This window comes from Capra hircus, chromosome 19 (genome assembly GCF_001704415.2).
Source record: "Capra hircus breed San Clemente chromosome 19, ASM170441v1, whole genome shotgun sequence".
Classification (NCBI taxonomy): domain Eukaryota; kingdom Metazoa; phylum Chordata; class Mammalia; order Artiodactyla; family Bovidae; genus Capra; species Capra hircus.
The window spans coordinates 14,741,440-14,757,819 of NC_030826.1; the positions used below are offsets into that span (position 1 = coordinate 14,741,440).

Here is a 16,380-nt window from a genome sequence, read left to right on the forward strand (position 1 = left end):
AAAATAAGTTGTGAAAAACGGTGGTGGTGTTTGCCAGGATAAATATTTAAAAGGGAACAGCTGTAGAAAGATGTAATAATTCATATCGGCCCATGGCTCTTCATTCTCAATAAAGACTGTGGAGGTTATTTTATTTTTTTTTGGCCACACTGTGGAGCACGCAGGATCTCAGTTCCCTGACCAGGGAGGAATCAAACCTGTGCCCCCTGCAGTGGAAGCGTAGAGTCTTAACCACTGGGCCACCAGGGAAGTGTCTGGAGGTTGGTTCTTAACCAGAGTACTTTCCCCCTCATCCTCTTTCCTTTGAACATCTTTGTGGTGCAGCTGCCAGGTTGAAGCCAGACGGCTGAGAGGAGTCAGGTGTGCCTTTGGTGGAAGTTGATCCATTGCACAGAGTCGGGGCTTCTAGGCAGGACTGGGGTCACAGATATAGAGCAAGGAAGACTCAAAGTTACTACCATCCTCCGTGAACTTTTGGTTGGGTGTTCTAGTATGAAGTCATGGGGGTTATGTTTTTTAAGAAGCGTAAGTTAACAGTTTTCAAGGGGAAAATTGATTTTACCAAGAGAGACTATTTGGGAAGTAAGTCCTCCTCCACTGGACTGTGGGCTGGTCGATGAGCACTGATGACCGCTGGTTTTCCGGTGCTGATGTACAGCAGAGGTTTAAGGCTGGGTTCCTTCCTCTCTTATTCCTTGTGTCATTTACTTTATACCAGGAGAGCCCCAGGCCCTCTTCTTTTCTGGAAGGTTCCCCCCGAGCTTTCCTACCGAAGCCTTCTGACCAAGCAGCCCGCTATGCTTTCTCTCTCCTGCCTTCAGTCTTGCCTTGAGATTTTAAAAGAAAAACCTCTTGTTTACATTTGCTTTATACACAATACTGTCCGAGTACTACTTAACTCTGACACCAGACGCGTGGGTTTTGCAAATGTCAAGCAATCCTGTGACACCAGTTCAGTGTTCTGAAATTTATTGTTTTTGTTTGTTTTTTGTTTTTGGCTGAGTCCCAAAGCATGCAAGATCCTACTTCTCCGACCAGGAATCAAACCTGAACCCATGCCCTCTGCAGTGGAAGCCCAGCATCCTAACCACTGGACTGTCAGGGAATTCCTGGTGTTCTGTAACTTAATTCAGTTTTGATGCTCTCGACCTGGAGCTAGAGTCACGCCTCACATTTAAGGGCTCGGTTACCTGAGACTGCCCCCTCCCACCACGTGGATGCCAATCACAAATCCAGATTGTTACCTGTGCTTCTGACTGTCTGTAGATCAGAATTTCCCAAGACCACATCCTTGGGGTTCGATTAATTTGCTAGGGCAGCTGACAGAACTCAGGAAAGCAAATTAATTACTCGATTCCCAGTTTGTTATGAAAGGATGTAGCTTAGGAACAGCCAGACAAAAGAGATGCACAGGGCAAAGTATGTAGGAAGAGGTGGAGAGCTTTTATGCCCTCTCTGGGCATACAATCCTCCCAACACCTCCCTCCTGCACCCTGTGTTCCCCAGTCCAGAAGCTGTCTAATGCCATACTTGGGTTTTGATGGAGGCTTCATCATATAGGCATGATCGGTTAAATCAGGGGCCATTGGTGATTGAACGTAGTCTCCCCTCCTCTCCCCTCCCTGGAGGTCGGGTAGTGAGAGTGAAAATTCTAACCCTCTGATCAGGGTCGGCTTCCCATGTAAACAGCACCTATTCTTATTGCTCAGTCACTAAGTCATGTCCGACTCTGCAACCCCATGGACTACAGTGTGCCAGGCTTCCCGGTCCTTCACTATCTCCCAGAGTTTGCTGAAACTTTTTTCCAGTGTATTCTTTTCCAATCCATTCTTGAGGGCCTCATTAATATAAACTCAGGTGTGGTTGAAAGGGACTTTTATATATATATATAAAACAAATGACACCATTGTCACTCTTCTCTCTCTAATCACTGGAAATTGCAAGGCTTTTAGGAACTCTGTGCCAGAAATGGTGATGAAGGCCAACATACATATTTCTTATTATAAATCACAATATTAATAATAAAGGCGAGACTGTCCTCAGGGAGTACTCAGACTCAGAGAGAGTAAAGCCTAGTACCCAGAGAGAGTAAAAAGAAGGCTGGGGGAGGAAACTGACTAGGTATTAATAGATACCACATAACTAATGTGGAGAAGGAAATAGCAACCCAATCCAGTATTCTTGCCTAGGGAATCCCATGGACAGAGGAACTTGGAGGGCTCCAGTCCATAGGGTTGCACAGAGTCAGACACGACCGCAGTGACTTAGAACACACACCTGTACGTAACTAGTGAGTGGGAGTATTCTGACCCTAGATTTTGATCAAAGTCCTGCTGGATATCTTTCTCTTTTTTTAAAAAATTTAAGTATAATTGATTTATAATGTGCTACTGTCTACTGTACAACAGTGAATCAGTTATACATACATGTATTTAATCTTTTTTTGGATTCTTTTCTTGTATAGGTCATTGCAGAGTACTGAGAAGAGTTTCCTGTGCTATAGTAGGTCATTATTGGTTATCTATTTCATATATAGTAGGATGTATATGTCAATACCAATGTCCCAAGTTATCTCTCCTCCTGCTTCCCCCCGTTACCTGTAAGTTTATTTTTTAATTTGTGACTCTATTTCTGTTTTGTAAATGAGTTCATTTGTACCATTTTTTCTAGATTCCACATGTAACTGCTGGCTTTCTTACACTGTTTACAATACAGCCAGGTTGCAGTTTTCTTGATGGTAAGGGCCATGTCTTAAATTTATTCACTTTAAAAATTCCATTTACTACTTTATTTATTTTTGGCTGTGGTGGGCCTTTGTTGCTGCAACTGGACTTTCTCTAGCTGTGGCACGCAGGGGCTACTCTGTCCTTGTGGTGCTCGGGCTTCTCATCGTGGTGGCTTCTCTTGTTGTGGAGCTCGGGCTCGAGGCATGGGCTTCAGAAGTTGCTTTGCTTGGGCTTAGTTGCTTCGTGGCATTTGGAGTCTTCTCGAACCAGGGATCAAATCCGTTTACCCAGCATTGGCAGGCAGATTCTTAACCACTGGACCACAAGGCAAGTCCAAGGGCCATGCCTTCGATTATTTACTCAACTAACATTATTTGCGTGTCGGTACTAAAAACATTTACATGCTTTTAGCTCAATTAATCTTCTCCATAATCCCAGAAGATAGCAACTGTTATTCTCTGTGTTTTGTAGTTGAGGAAAGTAAGGGTGAAGTAACTTAATCAAGGTCACCCGATTTAAAAACAGTGGACCTCGGGCCTGGTGTATCTGTTGTTTCCCAGTTGGAATGTCTGGGAACTGAAGTCATCCTTCTTGCTCTGATCAGAGACCACTAGCAGTACAATTTATTGCTGGTGAAAGGGTAGGCGGGTAAGGCAGGGTGATGTGGAGAGAATGTGATAACAAACTTCAAAATATTTGACTTCCCAGGACTTCCCTGGTGGTCCAGTGGTTAAAAATCCACCTTCCACTGCAGGGGACTTGGGTTCAATCCCCGGTCAGGCAACCAAGATCCCACATGCTGCGGGGCAACTAAGCCGGTGCTCTGCAGGAAAGAGCCTGCAAAGCAAGGAAAAAAAAAAAAAAAATTTGGCTTCCCAGCCCAACCAAGGTTTCTGAACAGCACCAAGTTTCCTTAACCTTGACTGTAAACTTTCCAAATCTTAACTTGCTTATTTGCAGGTATCCCCTCCCATTTCCCACATTTTATTATTAAATAGAGAACACGGGACTGGGAATCAAGTTACACCTACACTTACTTTGGCAATTAACTTGCTGAGTTACCTTAGACAAACAATTAGACATTTAAAATGGAGGTGAAAATAGTTTTCTCCAGGGGATGTTGAGACTGGAAGAAAACTGGGCTTCCCAGGCAGTGCTAGTGGTAAGCTGCCAATGCAGAAACAAGAGACTTGGGTTCAGTCCCTGGACTGGGACGATCCCCTCGAGGAAGGAATGGCCACCCACTCCTGTGTTCTTGCCTGGAGAATCCCATAGACAAAGGAGCCTGAAGGTCCATGGCGAGTCCATGGGGTCGCAAAGAGTTGGACACGACGGAAGTGACTTAGCATGGTCTGAAGGTTGCTAAGTAAATAAACCTCTCACAATGCAAATACAAGGTAATATTTAATAATTTGTTGTTGTCGTTTAGTTGCTAAGTTGTGTCTGACTCTTTAGTGACCCCATGGACTGTAGCCTGCCAGGTTCCTCTGTCCATAGCATTTTCCAGGCAGGAATACTGGAGTGGGTTGCTATTTCCTACTTCAGGGGATCTTCCTGAATCAGGGATCGAACCTGTTCTCTCCTGCAGTGGCAGGCATTGGCAGGCGGTTTTTTTTTTTTTTTTTTTTTTTTTTTTACCGCTGAGGCATCAGGGAAATGATGCAGGGCTGAATTCCTTTACTTCTGAGCATCAGTTTTCCATCTGTAAGATGAAGATACTGTATACCTTACAAGGTTGTTGGGATGGTTAGAGATGGTGTATGTTAAGCCCAATGCCAAACACATGGTAGGAATCTAGTGAATGGTAACTATTATTAATAATAACTTGAGAACCTGGTTTGATACTCTTGTATCACCACATTTGGCAGAACAACAAACAAGCAGTACTCACACACAGAAAAAGCAACAACCACCACCATCAACTACCCAACCAGCATGGTCCGCTGAACTCCTCTGAAGGTGACCGCTGGCTCCCCAGGGTGCTTGAAGCCCACCAAAGGCTGTGGCAAACTGGAGGTGCAGCCAGATGGAACCCTGTTCCTCCTCTGAGGCTGGGAGTGCTTTCAATGCAGGATGATGGCTTGGTGCAAAGACTCACTGGGAAATAGCTTTGACTGCCAAGTGACAGGGGTGAGCCACACGAGATGGTAGCAGGGAAGGGGCTGAGGGCAGCTGGGAGACGATGGTCTTAACTCTGCTACCGAATCACTTCATTCCTCCTTCTCTCCGCTTGAGAGGCCTCCAGGCCATCAGGGCTGCCCACCCGCTCCCGCTGACATATGGACATCCTTCCCTCTTAGCTTTTGTTTTAGTTGCTAAATGCAGAGATGGCACATTGTACTATCGGGGCTATGGTGTATACATTCCTTGCGGTGCTGCTCTCAGTATAGATGAGGGCTTTCATACGTCTGAGAAAGGAGACGCAGGACAGATTGGGCTTTTTTTTTTTTTTTACCATGCCAGGTGACTTGTGGGATCTTAGTTCCCTGACCAGGGATTAAACCCTGACCCTCGGTGATGAGGGTGCGGAGTCCTAATCACTGGACCACCAGAGGATTCCCTATGAGGCAGATTTCTTTCTTGTTTTTTTCAAGTATTTATTTGGCTGTGCCGGGTCTTAGTTGTGGCACATGTGATCTTTATTTACAGACTCTCAGTTGCAGCATGTGGGATCTAGTTCCCTGACCAAGGATCAAACCCTGGTGCCCTGCACTGGGAGCGTGGAGTCTTAGCCACTAGACTATCAGGGAAGTCCCAGAGCAGATTTCTCATCCCTTTGTTTAAGTACTGAACTGACTTCTGTTTGGGTTCCGATGTCCGTGAGTCAGTTTGATCTTTTGACCACTTTTCCAAGCTACTTCCTGCCTTATGGGTATTATTCACTCCATAGATATTTACTGAGCCCTATTATGTGCCTGGCATTATTTCAGGTTGTGAATAAGACAGATGAGCTCCCTGCCCTTGTGGTGTTTACATTCTGGTGAGGAGATATGAAATTTATGTATCAATAAACAAGCTAATTTAAGATAATGGTAGCAACCCACTCCGGTATTCTTGCCTGGAGAATCCCAGGGAGAGAGGAGCCTGGCGGGCTACAGTCCATGGGGTCACAAAGAGTCAGACACGACTGGAGCAACTGAGCACGCAAGTTTACTGAATTCATAGGGAAAATGGGATAAAATGACAGGAAGTGGGGGTGGGATGGCTGTTTACATCATTTGAGAAAGGGACATTAAGACTGAGAACTGAATGATGAGAGGACTGTCATACTATTTGAGATAGGTCCTGAGCAGAGGGCCAGGCGCAGGTCCTGAAATGGCATGTTTGAGGAAGAGAAGGTTAGCTGCTGAGACATGGGACACAGAGAATAAAAGGGGAGCGTGAAGCACATGGAGTTAGAAAGTAGTTCACAAAGTGGGGGTCCCCTGGATCATAGTTAGCTCACATGCTGTTTTTGAGATTTCACTAAAAACAAAAATGATCCTGACTTGCAATTTCTCTTGGAAAAAAAAAACTAAACTAAACTAAACTAAACTTGGCCATGCCAGGCCTCCATTCTTAAATAACATTTGATTTCAGTTATATGCTCACTTGTCCGCTCCCAACCTCCTTTAATGAGGCTCAAGGTCAGAAGTAGGTCAAATAGTAAATATTTGAATTAGGAACTTCAGAGCTACTAATTGGACTATAAAGAAAGCTGAGTACCAAATAATTGATGCTTTTGAACTGTGGAGTTGGAGAAGACTCTTGAGAGCCCCTTGGACAGCAAGGAGATCCAGCCAATCCATCCTCAAGGAAATCAGTCCTGAATATTCATTGGAAGGACTGATGCTGAAGCTGAAACTCCAATAACTTTGACCACCTGATGGGAAGAACTGACTCACTGGAAAAGATCCTGATGCTGGGAAAAGTTAAAGGCGGGAGAAGGGGACGACAGAGGATGAGATGGTTGGTTGGCATCACTGACTCAATGGACAAGAGTTTGAGCAAGCTCTGGAAGTTGGTGTTGGACAGGGAGGCCTGGTGTGCTGCAGTACATGGGGTCAAAAAGAGTTGGACATGACTGAGCGACTGAACTGAACTACAGAGCATCTTGTAGGCTGGGTAGGGCCTAGATTCTTTTTTCCCCCCAAAGTGTGATGGAAGCATATAATGAAGGGTTTTAAGTGACAGAGTGACTTGATCTATTTCACTCTACTTTGTAGATAACAGATTGTGGCTGGGAGGGGGACAGCCAACAATTAATGCAAAGGCTGTTGGTGGTGGTTAGGACCAGTGGAGACAGAAAGAAGTAGACAGATTCTGGGCATATTTTAGAGGTAGAGTTGCCAGGACTTAACTAATGCCTTAGATTTGGAAAAGAAAAGGTAATGAAGGATGCATCCCAGGAGAAGAGTCAAGCCTGGGGATATAAATTGGGAGTCATCAGTATATGGGTGATACTATTTTTTTTAAATTTGAAGTGTAGTTGATTTATAATGTTGTGCTAGTTTCTGCTGTACAGCAAAGTGAATCAGTTATACATGGACATATATCCACTCTTTTTAAAATTCTGTTCCCATAAGGTCGTTAGAATGTTGAATAGAGTCCCCTGTGCTATACAGTAGCCCCTTACTATCTATTTTATATTTAGTAGTGTGTATGTGTCACTCCAGTCTCCCAATTTATCCCTCTTTCTCTCTTCCCCCCCTGGTAACCGTAAGTTTGTTTTCTATATCTGGCACTCTGTTTCTGTTTCACAAATAAGTTCATTTGTATCTTTTTTTTTAAAGATTCCACCTATAAGCAATATCATGTATTTATCTTTCTCTGACTTACTTTACTTAGTATGGTAGTCTCTAGGTCCATACATGTTGCTGCGATATGGATGATATTTAAACACACGAGGGACTTCCCTGGTGGTACAGTGGATAAGAATCCACCTGCCATTGTAGGGGACACAGGTTCGATCCCTGGTCCGGGAAGATTCTACATGCTGCGGAGCAACTAAGCCCATGTGCACCACAACTGCTGAAGCCATTGCGCCCTAGAGCCTGTGTTCCCAGCAAGAGAAGCCACCACGGTGACAAGCCCGCCCACCACAACGAGTAGTCCCAGCACAGCAGGGAAGACCCGGTGCAACCAAAAATAAATAAATACTTTAAAAAACCAAACCAAAACAAACCCGTGGGAATGAATGAGGTCACTGAGGGAGGAAATGTAGATAGGAAATAAAATGCAGAATTAGAGGAATTTTGTTTTCCTGTTCAAATTTAAAGTATCTAAATTCCTGGTATCATGCAGGCTACTAGAATCTCAACATTGAAAAAGCAATCTAAGGTCATCTATCTGGCCACCATTCCTACCCACATATGTATTTACTCAAACCCCTCTACAAAATGTTCCACCAAGTTGGCACATCATTGTCAAGAAGCATACTATTTCCATTAAGACCTTCCATTCATCAGAAAGTGGCTTTTCCTCCTGTCAAACTTTTACATAGATGAATATATATATATATATATATATATATATATATATATCTCCAAAAGGGACAGTGTTGAGAGTAAAAGAACATACTAATCATAATTATACCAAGACACCTGGGACTTTCCTGGACAAATCTGGTAACAATACCTTAGCCATCTCTGTCTCTAGATTGTCAACTGGATGACTTTGGAGCAAGTGAGTGACAGTCGCTCAGTTGTGTCCGACTCTTTGCGTCCCCATGGACTATAGCCTGCCAGGTTTCTCTGTCCATGGAATTCTCCAGGCAAGAATACTGGAGTGGTTTGCCATTTTCTTCTCCAGGGGATCTTCCCGACCCAGGGATCAGAGGTCTCCTGTACTGCAGGCAAATTCTTTACCATCTGAGCCACCAGGGAAGCCTACTTTTAAGAGACATTTCTAAGTATAAAGACAGGTCAACTTAAAAAGTATCAGCAGGTGCATGCTTGACTTTATCTTATAATCTATAGATAATACATTAGAATATGTAATGAACCTGTACACCTTTTCTATAGAAAGTCCCCATGTGTACACAATTATATCCATGTATGTCCATGGGATTATCCAGGCAAGAATACTGGAGTGGGTTGCCATTTCCTTCTCCAGGGCATCTTCCCAACCCAGAGATTGAACCTGCACTTTCTGCATTGGCAGGCAGCTTCTTTACTACTGAGCCACCTGGAAAGCCCAAAAGAGGGAATTAGGGGCATTAAACTATTAGCCTAAGATCAAGTTAGCATAACTTAAATTAGCATAACTTAAATTAGCATAACTCAAGTTAGCAAATTAGTAGTAGCATGGGGCAGGGTTAGACCAGATGCTACTAGCTGAAATACTTTCATTGCTTTATTTATAAATTTCAGTTTATAAACCCCTTTCACATGTATGCGTCATTAGACTTTCACAACACTCTGCCAGGTATCATGATCATTTTCTAGTACAGCAGACTAAGTTTCAGAGAGGCCACTTACCCAAGATCACTAGATGTTAAAAAGTAGAGGGTGGGGCTAACTCTGTTCAGTATCCTGTGGTAGATCATAATGGAACAGAATATGAGAATAAATATATATAACTGAATCACTTTGCTGTACAGTAGAAATTAACACAACATTGTAGATCCACTATACTTCAATAAAAGAAAAAGTAGAGTGGGAACTTGAATTTGTCTTTTGTTTTCTCTTGACAGGTCCTGTGTTCTTTCCATTACTCCATACTAATCCACTGAGTGCTACATTAAAAGTTTTAGGCCTAAATTATACTTTTCCGCACAGTTTTCACTCCATAGCATCTAATTTTGTTCCCTGGTGTATAAAAAGTAGTCATTACCTATCATTAAATGAGATATATGTGAAAGTATTTTATAAATCGTTAAGGCACTGGACAAATAAACATTTGAAGCCTAGTTTGGAGATTGGCATTTTTTCCTTTCCCTCCAAGTTAGGGGGAATACATTCAGTTGATAAGTGAAAAGGGTGAGAGGTGTACAGAGTAGTACTTACAATCATTCTAACACAGGCATGCCTCATTTTATTGCACTTTGTAGTCCTGCTTTTGTTTTTACAAATTGAAGGTTTGTGGCAACTTTGCATTGAACTAGTCTATTGGTGTCATTTTTCCAACAGCATTTGCTCATTTTGTGTCCCTGTGTCACATTTTGATAATCCCCACAATATTTCAAACTTTTCCCACATTGTATTTGTTCAGTTCAATCGTGTCCGACTCTTTGCGACACCATGAACTGCAGCACACCAGGCCTCCCTGTCCATCACCAACTCTGGAGTTCACCCAAACCATGTCCATTGAGTCGGTGATGCCATCCAACCATCTGATCCTCTGTCATCCCCTTCTCCTCCCGCCTTCAATCCCTCCCAGCATCAGGGTCTTTTCAAATGAGTCAGCTCTTTGCATCAGGTGGCCAAAGTATTGGAGTTTCAGCTTCAACATCAGTCCTTCCAAGGAACACCTGGGACTGATCTCCTTTAGGATGGACTGGTTGGATATCCTTGCAGTCTAAGGGACTCTCAAGAGTTTTCTCCAACACCACAGTTCAAAAGCATCAATTCTTTGGTGCTCAGCTTTCCTTTATAGTCCAACTCTCACATCCATACATGACCATTGTTATGGTCATCTATAATCAGTGATCTTTGAGGTTACTACTGTGGTCACTGAAGGCTCAGATGATGGTTAGCATATGCTACAAGAATTTTTAAATTAAGATATGTATCAATACTTTTTTCAAGACATAATGTTATTACACACTTGATAGACTACAGTAACTTTATGTATTGGGAAGTCAAAAAATTTGTGTGACTTGCTTTATTGTTTATCACGGTGGTCTGGAATGGAACTTGCAACGTCTTTGAGGTGTGTTTGTAAATGTTGGATGCATTAGTGTGTGTGCCCGTGTGTGCATGCTCAGTTGTGTCCATCTCTTTTGTGACCCCATGGACTGTAGCCTGCCAGGCTTCTCTCTCTATAGGATTTTCCAGGCAGGAATACTGGAGTGCGTTGCCATATCCTCCTCCAGGGAATCTTCCTGACCTAGGGACTGAAATGTCTCTTGTATCTCTTCCATTGACAGGTGGATTCTTTACCACTTCGCCAACTGGGAAGCCCTGGCTGCATTAGGGGAAAAGTAAAAGTGAAGTCGCTGTCGTGTCCAACTCTTGGCGACCCCATGGACTGTAGCCCACCAGGCTCCTCCATCCATGGGATTCTCCAGGCAAGAGTACTGGAGTGGGTTGCCATTTCCTTCTCCAGGGGATCTTCCTGACCCAGGGATCAAACCCAGGTCTCCTGCATTGTAGGTAGACACTTTACCATCTGAGCCACCAGGGAAGTCTTTAGGGGGAAGTTTCTAAAAAGACAACATGACAAGACATCTTTGGGAACAATTCTTAGAATTTGGGAACATGGTTGGTATTTGCAGTCTAATGCAAAACCTGTTTCACATAGCTCTAAGAGGTATAAAGAAGCTCTCCAAGGCATGGAGGATCAAGAAGGATTCAACAACTCCTGTTGCTGTCTACATCAATCTCAGATTTAACAAGAATTCACTGGCTTTTGATCAAGGACCCATTACTCATGCTCTGAGTTTTGAGAGCTTTTGGGTCCTCCTAAAAACCCAGTGGGGGGTTTACATGCTTGGCACTCCTTAAGCTCTTCTTCAACTGTTACAGTAAAGGACTCAATGACCTCAAGGCTACTCAACTGTTGACTTAGTGAAAGTGCCAGCTCCTTAGAGAACGGCACTCAAGGCCCTCCTTGGTTTGTAACCTACCCCCTTTGCAACTGCCCCTCCCTTTGCAATTCCTGTTGTCAGGAATAAACACTGTTCCAGTTAAATTAAGCTGCTCACTACCTCCTGAGGATGTTCTATTTTCCATTTGGATACCTTTATTTTTCTGTTTGGTGCAACATGTGGGATCTTAGTTCCCTGACCAGGGATCCAGCCCATGCCCCATGTGAAAACTAATTTCACATTCTTTTTACTGTTTCATGTAGGTACTAGAAAATTTAATATATGTATGTGGCTTGCATTTTATATATGTGTATGCTCAGACACTGCTGTATATGACTTTGAGACCCCAGGACTATAGCCTGCCAGGCTCCTCAGTCTGTGGAATTCTCCAGGCAAGAATACTGGAGTGAGTTGCCATTTCCTTCTCCAGATTTACCTGACCCAGGGATCGATCCCACATATCCTGCACTGCATGCCGATTCTTTACTGCTGAGCCACTGATTTTTAATTAAGAATACGTTTTTTTAAAAGATTTCTTTTGATGTGGACCATTTTTAAAGTCTTTATTGAATTTGTTACAAGATTGTTTTATGTTTTGGTTTATTGTCTGCAAGGCATGTGGGGTCTTAGCTCCCTGAGCAGGGATCAAACATGCACCCCTGTATTGGAAGGCCGTCTTAACCCCTGGACCACCAGGGAAGTCCCTTGAATTAGTTTTAATATACAGTGCCCCTCTAGATCATTAGCCCACTCTCTTAGGCCCGTGTAGAAGTGAGCCCACCCTTCAAGCCCCACCTTGTACTGTCTCACATCCTGAAATAATATGATAAATGATAAAAAAATTCTAAGTCTGGGTTCATATATTTGATGCAGACATACCCTTTACATTATCAAACTGAAGTTACTGTCAGATCAGCTGGACACATCAGGAAAGCAAAGCCTTTTTGCCAAAGGCATAGGACAATTAAAATGCTCTCGAAGCATTAAGGTAACTTCTTACAGGCACCCATACTAGAAAAACTCCAAACCCCTGAATTCCATCTGTATTTCTATTTTTCTTCTCTTCTAGTTACTAAGATGTTAGCTCTTCCTATGAAATTCTTCAATCCTATTACCTTTTTTTCAGTACACACCTAGTTAGTCTTAGTTGCTTTGCTTTTAAAGTCTAGTTTCCAAGTAGTTTCCCAGCTTCCTGCCCTCTACTCATGTTCATTCCATTCTATATATTGCAACTAAAATAATCTTCAGTATTTTCTGCAGATGTAACCCTTGGCTTGAAAACTTTCTTTTTGCCCAGTGTCTGTAGGAAGAATTCTTTTGTTCAACATTCAAGGCTTTTCCATATCTTAACCCTGGACCTAAAACCTGGGCTTCAGGGAAATCAGACTGAGCTTATGTAAATCACTTAGAACTCTGCCTGGCTTATATTGAAAGAAAGTCTTAGCTATTACCTCCTTCTTACAACTGATAGAACCTGTTAACTCTGAACCCTAATTTACCACAATATTTAACAATAAAATCTAAGATTAGGTGGAATATACATAAAACATAGTATTTTTGTTATGCGACAGACAGTTAACTTGCGGGATGTGTCATTTAAAGAAAAAATAAAGCCTGGGAAAATGTAAATGTGTTCTGGATTTGGCACAGTGGTGCCCACATTTTAGCCTTATTAGAATAATGGGAAGCTTGCTTATTTTTTTGGCCAAGCCTCACAGCTTTCTGGGATCTTAGTTTCCTGACTGGGGTACCAGAGATTGAACCGGCGCCCGTTGCAAAAGTGCAGACCCCTGACCACTGGACCATTTGGGAATTCTCACAGAAGCTGGGCAGCTTTCAAAAGTAATACAGGTGTCTGAGCCCCACTTTAGCTTTACTGAATCTCTTCAATGGTAGGGGCACATGAATTTTAAAAAAAGCTTCACACATGATTCACATACACTTTTTAAAAAACTTTGCATGAAATTTTCATGTGCACCTACAACCAAGAATTACTGGTTTAATACAAAAAACTCTGGATTAAGGTAGTTGATCATGCTTGGCATGTATCTTTCACTATGTTCTCCTGGAACATGGTTTTATAAAACAGAGAACTAATTAGCTCTGAATAACTTGTTATTCATGAGCAGTGTTCTTAAAAACAAAATAACCTTGAATTTGATTTAGGGAGTTGGAATAGAACAAGTCATATAAGCCACAAACGCCACACTTGGTTTTCATTTAAAAGCTTGTCTGTTAGTCTGACTTCTATTAATTTATAAATTTCAAACCAGAATTCTTACGCAAATATATATTTAGTATGTACAACATTTACAGTTTTTACAACCCAAACTTTAGCTATATAAGTGTGTGAAAAAACTGGCATTAAGTATGTAATACTTCAAAAACACCTCTACCTCAAAAATATTTTACACCAATTTTCCAAAGTGGTCTCTTCGCAGGCTCATTGTATCTCAACAATCCAGTTAGGTTACCAAATCTCTAGGCATGGAGTAAAGGGTACTGTACTGAGACAGCACTTTCTACACAACAGTACAAAATCGTGGGTCTCTGAAACCCTATAACAAAGCTCCCTTCACTCTCCAATCCTGAGACAATAAATCCTGTAGTTCCCCCTCGTCATCGCTGTCAACATTCTCCTCTTCCTTTTTCTGCAGTTCTTTTATGGTCAGAACCTCTTTAAGCTTATTTTTTATTTCATCCTGGCGATTCCGCAGCTTCTCCACTCGACGGTAACACTCAATCTGCTCATCGATCTCCCCAATCTGTCGGTCCAACCGTCCCTCCTCATCCTCTTCGGCAACTATGGCTTCGGAAATAGTGTTGACCTGTCTCATAGCTTTTTGAAATTCGTCCCATTCTTTGTCCATCTGGTCCTTTGGGGCATCAACCTTTCGTACCCTCGCATCTATCTCAGGGTCGTCAAAAAACCCTTCCGGTAATGCTTCCGCAGTGTTTTCTCTCCTTTCTACTACTTTTTCATGTATTTCTGCTTTCTCAATTGACCCGGAATGAGGGATTAAAGGGGCCTTGGGAGGATTTGTATCCGAGAAATTGCTTGGCAGCCTACTACCAGTTGCCTCCCGCGAGGAGGAAAGTGAGTGTTCCTTGCTCTGTGAATTGGACGGCTGCTTACAGGCATCCCCCTTCTTCCCTTCTCCTCTTCCTCCTCCCTCCTCCTCTTCCTCGTCCTCCTCGTCATCATAATCAGGGAGTAAACCGAGTCCCGAAGCCTTACCGACGGTCGCCCTAGTGGACTCCTTCCCGGCTTTGTCAAAGTTGGTGGGCAAAGCGGACGTGGAGGGCTGTACCTGAGGAACCAGGGAAGCCTTCGCTCTTTTGGCATCTTGGCTCTCAGAGTCCGGCGCCTTCCTCTTGGTCGACTGAGGCACTGCGCTGGCGGACGGGCCCTGGGCTGCTTCCTTCGCGCCTTTCAGCTCGGCCACTTTCTCTCGGTGCTGCTTTCCCAGGACGTGAGTCTGCCACAGGAGCTCGCTCTTAACCGGAGTGTTACACAGGGCACAACTCAGCTGCCCCAAGCGGTTGTACTTCGCGAATGGAGATTCTATCCGTTTCCGGTTGGTGCTCAGACGCTGTTTCTCCTTCATCAACCGCCGCAGTTCGTCCTGATTCACCACTCGCTTCCCTGCGGCAGGCCGAGCTGAGGCGGACGACGCCATCTTTGCGATCCGACCGGAGGCGATCCTGGCTTCCGTCCCGGCGACGCCTGATGACGTGACTTCCTGTCCGGACGCGGATTGGCTGAGGCTCCGGGACGTGAGCGGTGGCGCCCAGATTTCCTTCAGTAACGTATATCCCTTCAGTAACAGGCGATTTTTGCCTGTAGGGTCGCTTCTCCGATATTCTGTTCATGGCTGCGATAAAGGCCATAAACTCCAAGGCTGAGGTGGCACGGGCTCAGGCGGCCTTGGCCGTCAATATATGCGCCGCCCGAGGGCTGCAGGATGTGTTGCGGACCAACTTGGGTCCCAAGGGCACCATGAAAATGTGAGACGGCCGTTGGAGCGGCGGTTAGGGCATCGGGGTTTGTTGGGCGTCGGGGCGCCCTGTGAGGCAGAGGTTCCGCAGAGTTTGGAGCGATGTGGACGCATTTGTGGGCCTACTTTCCCTCGTTTTCATTCCTGCCCTGAGTTCATCTCCTGCCTGTTTGAGGAGAAATGCTCCCCAAAGAAAGGGCTCACGAGTGAAGCGGCGACCACCCCCCGCCCCCACCCCCAACTTCTTGTTTAGGTTCATATGCAGTTAAAAGTTCATTATGTGTCTGGAATGAAACATAAGCTCTCTAGCTCTCTTGCCTTTAAAGAGTTTGGGTTTTGTTTGGCAGTGTGCTGTAGTGGAGAGGGCTCGGGCTCTGGAACTTGGCAGGCTTGGGTTCAAATCCAAGTTCTCCTTTAGATTTTAGGTCCTTAGGCAAGTTGAACGCTCTGTGCATACGGTTCATCATATCTGTTCATCCTTTAGCGTGTGTTTATTTAGGACTATTATTTGCTTTAGAAGAGAGTGGGGATGGGAAAAAGACTTCCCTGGTTGTCTACTGGTTAAGACTTAAGACTCCCGGCTTCCACTGCAGGGGGAGCGGTTAGATCCCTGGTGGGGGAACTAAAAGATCCGTCATGCCGCGTGGTGTGACCAGGAAAAAAAGAGTGAGGGGAAGAGACTAGTGAGGGCAATGATGAAGTGTAAGAGGAGAGATACAGTCTCAGAAGAATGAGCAGAGTAATTAATATTAACAGTAAAAGAGGGCACTGATTATGTCTAGTTGGGATGCTGGGAATACAGAGATGACCAAGCTACAGTTTCTGTTCTTAAGGAGTTCTGGTAGAGATGAATGTGCTAATGGTTGTGTGTATATATATATATATATATATATATATATATCATATATTGTACTGAGGAAAGGGATTA

The 16,380-nt window shown here is 43.8% G+C and overlaps 2 protein-coding genes across 3 annotated transcripts in view; one reads left to right on the forward strand and one right to left on the reverse strand.

Annotated features, from left to right (window-relative positions):
- Positions 12,293 to 15,174, reverse strand: ZNF830 (zinc finger protein 830). The gene has a single exon (XM_005693209.3). The coding sequence runs from the start codon at positions 15,132 to 15,134 to the stop codon at positions 14,013 to 14,015; it is 1,122 nt and encodes a 373-aa protein (XP_005693266.2). The 5' UTR covers positions 15,135 to 15,174; the 3' UTR covers positions 12,293 to 14,012.
- CCT6B (chaperonin containing TCP1 subunit 6B) overlaps positions 15,228 to 16,380 on the forward strand; it is a 35,235-nt gene continuing 34,082 nt past the window's right edge. For both annotated transcript variants that reach the window (XM_005693210.3, XM_005693212.3), the window contains exon 1: positions 15,228 to 15,462. In XM_005693210.3, the coding sequence (XP_005693267.1) occupies positions 15,326 to 15,462 (137 nt within the window). In that variant the 5' untranslated portion in view covers positions 15,228 to 15,325. The remainder of the gene's footprint in view (positions 15,463 to 16,380) is intronic.

What these genes read in the sequence shown, in the direction of transcription:
- ZNF830 (XM_005693209.3), bottom strand. Translation starts at nt 15,134, where the DNA reads ATGGCGTCGTCCGCCTCAGCTCGGCCTGCCGCAGGGAAGCGAGTGGTG.